Source organism: Populus euphratica, unplaced genomic scaffold (genome assembly GCF_000495115.2).
Source record: "Populus euphratica unplaced genomic scaffold, PopEup_1.0 scaffold242.1, whole genome shotgun sequence".
Taxonomy (NCBI): Eukaryota; Viridiplantae; Streptophyta; class Magnoliopsida; order Malpighiales; family Salicaceae; genus Populus; species Populus euphratica.
In genome coordinates, this window is record NW_011500033.1 from 13882 (window position 1) to 20449 (window position 6568).

Consider the following 6568-nt stretch of genomic DNA (forward strand, 5'->3'; position numbering starts at 1 on the left):
GTAAAAAACAATTAGGAGCATCACTTGTCAATCCTCAAATGAGATGCTTTGCTGTAAAATTAAACACAGGCGTAAATATACATGTATGTTCATTCTACATGCATCAATAGCATTGTGAGATTTAGACTTAATTATACTGCGGACCGTTAAAAAGTTAGACACCCAATCACCACTCTCCATTTCAATTCCACAGCAAAATTTAAGAAAGAAAGATACACTGAAATGACAACTTGTTTTTTACCGCAACTTATGTAGTACATAGCCATGAAACTTTAAGAACGTACAAGGGATTGGAAACAATGTTCAAAAACATTACAACAAATTTATTTAGTAAGAGAAAACATTCAACAGATTGGAAGAGGGGCACCATTCCATTCACCAAGGCATTCCAGCATTGGGTCAATGATCTTCCCCTGGCACATAGCTGTAAACACCTTGTCGAACTCCTCACCAGGCGATCGGACCTTTTCGCCAGTGAGCAATCCAGTTCCCAACTCCTCCCTCACAAACTTGTACAGTGGATAAGACCTGCATTCCTTAATCTTATTCTCAATTGCTGAATTCCCACTATCATATGCTGCTCTTGCGCTCTCAACTTCTTTAGGCAAAAGGGCCTTCAATTCTTCCTCGAAAGCTCCAATCTTTTGGAAGACTGAAGTGCTTGCGTTCTTCTCATTCTCTCCATTTGCCAACGCATGGTCAACAAGAACTTGCCTTAGTTTTTTCATCAATGGATAGTTAGCACTGCAGGGGTCATCGGCGTAAGCAAAGACATCTTCACGATCAACCACCTTGAGCAACTCCTTCTCACAGAACCTTGATGGGTGAAGTTCTCCATTAGCACCTGTAGTTAAAATCCTCTTGGATACATGACTAACAGTGTTCTTGACAGCGCTCTTCAAGTTCTCCTCCAAATGCCTCAAGTCAATTGCTTGGCATAGTGCCACTAAGAAAGTTGTGGACATGAGTTTCAAGATATCTACAGCTTCCGCTGTCTTTCTTGAAGAAATAAGTCCCAACGAGTTAACATCTTGATTGTGCTGCTCAGCACTTTGCACATGGCTAGTGACTGGATTAGCAAGATACTGAAGCTCAGAACAGTAGGAGGCCATTGCTATTTCAGCTCCCTTGAAGCCATAATCCAAACTTGGATTCCTGCTAGCAGTGAGATTCGATGGCAATCCATTGTTGTAGAAATCATTTACGAGCTCACTGAACTGAGCAAATAGCAGCTTGCCTATTGATGCAATAGCCAAACGTACATTATCCATTGAGACTCCAATTGGAGTTCCCTGGAAGTTACCACCATGTAAAGCCTTGTTCCTTGAAACATCAATTAGAGGGTTGTCATTCACTGAATTAATCTCTCTTTCAATTGACTTAGTTGAGAATCGGATCACTTCAATCTGGGGGCCAAGCCATTGGGGTGAAGTCCTCAGAGCATAGCGATCTTGCTTTGGTTTCTGCAAGGGGTCCATTTCATGCAACTTCTTAGCTGCCTTCATGTAAGCGCTGCCATCTAAAATGTGCTCCATTATAGCAGCAGCCTCAATTTGACCTGGATGGTGCTTCAATTTGTGTGTCAGATGGTCAGTGAATTCAGGTTTACCATTCATAACCTCGGCGAAAATTGCAGATATGAGTTCTGATAAGACAGCAAGAACGTTGGTCTCGAAAAGAACCATGGAAGCCAAACCAGAACCAACTGCAGTTCCATTAACAAGAGCGAGGCCTTCTTTGGGCTGCAACTCAAAGAATCCAGAATCAATACCAGCAGCTTTAAAGGCTTCAACAGCATCCAGCACTTCTCCGTTGGGACCAGTGGCCTTGGAATTAGGTCTGCCAGTCAGTAATCCAGCAATGTAGGATAATGGGACTAAATCACCTGAAGCAGTGATTGTACCACGTAGTGGCAAGCATGGAGTGATGTTGTTGTTAAGTAGCTTGGTAATTGCTTCCAAGATTTCAAATCTGATACCAGAGTAACCTTGGAGGAGAGTGTTGATCCTGACAAGCATAGCTGCTCTAGTTGCTGAGTGAGGCAGTGTGTGGCAAGTTTCTGTTCCATTGCCAAAGATCCCAGCATTCAAGAATCTGAAGAGGGGGAGAAAAAAATTAAATACTGTTGACAAATTAATTACATTGATGCCTTCACTTAAAATTGTACTGACATATTTTTAGTTAATGCTTCCAAGGCACAAAATCACAAGATGGAACTTGTGTGTATGATCACAAAAAGTCAATCAAATATGAAGTTAAGCAGTAAAACAATGTCTTTGACCATTCTAACTGGTAGCTAGAGAAGGTTTCCCAAAACGTGCAAGTGCTTCCTAACAATGTCAAGAAATTAGAAATATTGGAAGAATAAAACAAAGTTCAAAGGGAAATGTCAATGCACTTTTGGTGATCAATTCCGCCTAAACTTCCCCATTGAATATTCCTGTAGGATGTGTTGGTGGGGACTTGAAGTCATCATCAGTAAAAAAGAAAAAAAAATGAATTTCCTACTCTTTTAAAGTTTGGCAGCTTGTATTAGCAATTTCATAAATCTTGATTCCACTTAAAATTTCTCAAAATCATTAAAGAATTGTCTTTTAAGAATATTTTCCCTCACTTTCATGGAGCTTAAAAGTATAGAGTTGATATGTCGAATTTTTCATGGGAGCCCAGCTGGCCCTAAAGTCTCTAAATGAAACGCCTCTCTACCCTTTTCTGGACCAGACAACCCATTGAATGGACGACCATACCCCACACAACTCGGTCGAGTCAATCCCGTCCCACCCACCCATCATCGATATTTCAGGGATTAGCGGTGTTAAATTCTCTCTCCTGATAGAAGAGATTATATAAAAATCATTGAGTCAACTCGACCTAGCTAGTTACCGACTCTCTCTCCTTCTAGTATATCTTGAAGAACTCTCTCACTTTCTCACCAACCACGTCAGGGAAAAAAAATAAACAAGCATTTGCTTAAATGGGGTGTCTTTAAATCTACTCACCTAATGAGTTCCTTCTGAAGAGCACCACCTTGTTTGGTTCTTCTATGGGAAGTAGCACCAAAACCAGTAGTAACACCATAACTATCAGTTCCCTTGTCCATGCTATCCATGACCCAGTCACTGCTAGCCTTGACACGAGGTCTTGCAGACTCAGAAAGTTCCACCTTGACATCACTAGCATCATGACCAGCAATGGATGCAACCTGAGCAATGGTCAAGTTCTGACCAGCAAGATTCACAACAGGCTTCCTATACTCAGCTACCATACGTTTCACTTCGTCCAAATGGCTTCCTTTCATTGCCTCAGCAGCAACACCCCAGCTGAGTGGATCACGTTGGGTACACAAACTCTCCGAAGAACCATTTTGGTAGCCATTCTTGGTGATTGTCTCCATTCGTTTTGTTAGAAGAAATTAAAGTGTAAATGAGAGAGAAGAAGAGGTTAGAAAAATGATTGCTGTGAGATGAAGAGCAGAAGCAGTGGAGGAAATATTTGGTTTTGGAAGATGGGATTTCCTGAGGAGAAGAGAGGGAGGGAAGGGGGTTTAAATAGATTGTTGGGAGTCTTGAATACTATGCATAGAGCCATGGAGGTCGGTAGGTAAGCATGAGGGGACAAAGGGGGTTTGTTGAAACTCAATTGTGGCCATTGATCTTGAATAATCTCATGGGTCAATATTATGGAGCGTGGTCTCTTTGTGGATCCATATTGGCGATTGGCGTAGAAGGGTAAATTTGACTATCGTAGTAGTGCGATGCATGGTGGTGAGGCTGTGGTTGGTGAGAAATGAGAAATTTCGTCTTCTTTTATATATATGTAATTAATAAAACCGCATGGATCCACCTAATAATCATGCTTTTACCCTCACCAAATGGCCTGCTAGATTTATTATTATTATTATTATTATTATTAATATAAATATTATACATATCTTAACTAATTTTATAAATCTTAAAATTAATAATTATATAAACCTCAATAATCCTAAAAAAATTCAAACTAATAATTTATAAAATATAAATTTAAAATCTATCGAGTTAAATTACTCAATAGAGTTCGCTTGCTGTATCCTCACCCTTACATGTAATGGAGTTAAACCAAAACAAATAATTTGCGGTCATATTGCCTTTTTTATTGTTTCAAATCATATATTAATTATCACGTGGGATGTCCAGCTCTTGTGTTTATGAACTAAAGTTAGCTTAAAAGAATAATTGCATGTTTGTTTTTGAGTATAAATGGTGTTTTTAAAATTTTTAATTTTTTGTGTTAATTTAATGCTTTTTTATTGTTTGAGTCTGCAAATATTAAAAAAAAATAAAAAAAAATATGATTTTAATATATTTTTAAATAAAAATTATTTTAAAAAATAATCACTATTATAATAACAAATAAGAAATAGTAACTAAAGATTCACTATTCTCGTAACTTTTGATTTGAATGGCTTATTAACACCAATTTTATCTATTAAAAAAAATATGTAATTAAGAGGTTCACAGTCAAGTAGTGATCATGAAGTCATTAAAATCCTTTTTTTGGGTCCATATTCACTTTGAACATCTACTTTTAGACTTTTTTATTTTATTTTTTTATTTCACATGCATATTAGGCTCTGATTGCAGATCTTCAGGTAGAAATTAGCTATGTAAACCATGTTTCATCGTGAATCAGGTATTTTTATTTTGTTATATATATATAAAAACTATAATTTTATATATATATATATATATATATATAAAATCATTAACGATATTTAAAAATAAAACTTCAAAAATAGAGAAATATATATAAATTAAGATATTTAGTTTTAAAAAAAAATATTTACTTGCTAAATTTATTTATTAAAATATTTTTTTATTCAAGCAAACAATAATAAAAACACAAATACAAATTAAATTAATCGAATAAAATAAAATAAAAAAACCTTGTATGGCTACATATATTAGAAATTTTATCTAAAAATAAAATTTTTATATTTTCAAATATAAATTCCATCCACACAAAAGATTAAAAAAATTATAGATGAATTAGAAAAACTCTTCAAGTTTAAATGTATAAGTAAAAATATAATTGTTATTTAAAATAGGCTCTCTAAACAAAATGAAAGAAAGAAAGGGTACTAATTTAAATTTAAATGAAAATAATTTAGAGAAAAAACCATAAAAATCATTAATTTAAAAAAAAATAGTTATTGTCTAAGAGTTTTATTAATAGATATAACAATTTCTTAAGCTATTGTCTAAGAATTTTAGTATTTTTGAAAACATTGAAATGGTTAAAATATTCATTTACCCCTAAGAAAAAATTGAGTTCTAAACCGAGTGTTTTTTGCACTTTAAAATATAATAGAACAACTATTATATTTTTAGAAAAGATAAAAATTAAGACATGTATTTAAATGCATTTATGTACTTTAACTATAGGTTTTTTGTGATTATTAGGTGCATGAAAGCCATTATAGTATTTCTATATTAAAAAACAATTATTTTATTTGAAAAAGGTGTTGGTCCATCATATTAATGCACAGGCAAGGAAGTATCGTCCATGGTGTTTGGGTGGCATGTGCGAATACATCCTATGGCCAAACATGTCCTTTCACTTTATTGTTGGATGCATCGTTGTATCCTCTTTTTTATAGAGTGACACGTGTTGATGTTTGATGGGTGGTTTTTTGCTAGTAGTTAATTTTTTTTAATTCAATCCTTATTTTTTTTAATTTTTGATTTTTTTCATGGTTATTTTGTTAAAGTTTGTTGTTTTTCAATTTCATCACTCAATTAAGGTTTAAGTTTTCTATTGTTTTTAATTTAACTCTCATTTTTTTTAATTTATTTTCTCTTTTGTCGAAGTTTAACTGTTTTTAAATTCACCCTTTAAAATTTATTGATACCCTCTAACTTATTTTTTTTTTAATTTTCTTTTTTATTCTTTTAATTACAATTTTTGTGTGGTTTTGTTTCTTATCATGTTTCATCCTTTAGCCTTTGATGTGATGGGGGAATGAGCTTTAGAGCTTTTTTATTTGTAATGCTTCTGATCTATTGACATGGACAACGAGTCTAACAATTTCATGTGATTCAAGATTTTTTTTCTTAATTTCTTTTATGAATTTAACATTTAACATTACTTTTTTAAAAATAAAAATATTTTTATGATTATCTTTAATTTCTTCTTTATTAGTTTATCTTAATCTCATTTCCTAAACCGTAGATTTTGCAGACTTTATTTTAGAAAAAACATTTAATGATTTTTTAATTTAATTTTTAAATAATTCCTTTTATTTTATACATGTGAGTTTTATTTTATATAAAATAATATTTATTCTTAAATAATATTTATTGTATGTTTGGCGTTGCATAATATTTTCAGTTCTGTATTTGTTTTTGTTTTTATCATCTTTTATTGATTTTAATAAATAAATTCTGTAAACATAACCGAGAAAATATCTCATTTTACAAAATCAAATATTACTAACCTACATAAAATATCTCATTTCTAGTTTTTTTTTTAATTATTTTTTTATTTATATAAATGGTTATCAATTTATTTGATTACATGTTTATATAAT

At 32.9% G+C, this 6568-nt stretch overlaps 1 protein-coding gene across 1 annotated transcript; it reads right to left on the bottom strand.

Annotated features, from left to right (window-relative positions):
- Window positions 1-205: 205 nt before the first annotated feature.
- LOC105142552 (phenylalanine ammonia-lyase-like) lies at window positions 206-3530 on the bottom strand. Its single transcript, XM_011050233.1, has 2 exons — window positions 3000-3530; window positions 206-2094 (listed from the first exon to the last, which is right to left on the bottom strand). Exons 1-2 carry the CDS (start codon window positions 3392-3394, stop codon window positions 345-347), a joined length of 2145 nt encoding a protein of 714 aa, XP_011048535.1. The 5' UTR covers window positions 3395-3530; the 3' UTR covers window positions 206-344.
- Window positions 3531-6568: the final 3038 nt, after the last annotated feature.

Bases quoted from the DNA above. Each gene is read 5' to 3' on its own strand.
- LOC105142552 (XM_011050233.1), bottom strand. From the start codon at position 3,394: ATGGAGACAATCACCAAGAATGGCTACCAAAATGGTTCTTCGGAGAGT. The intron at 2,095-2,999 runs GTGAGTAGATTT...CCCCCTCTTCAG, and splicing joins CTTCAGAAGGAACTCATTAG to ATTCTTGAATGCTGGGATCT.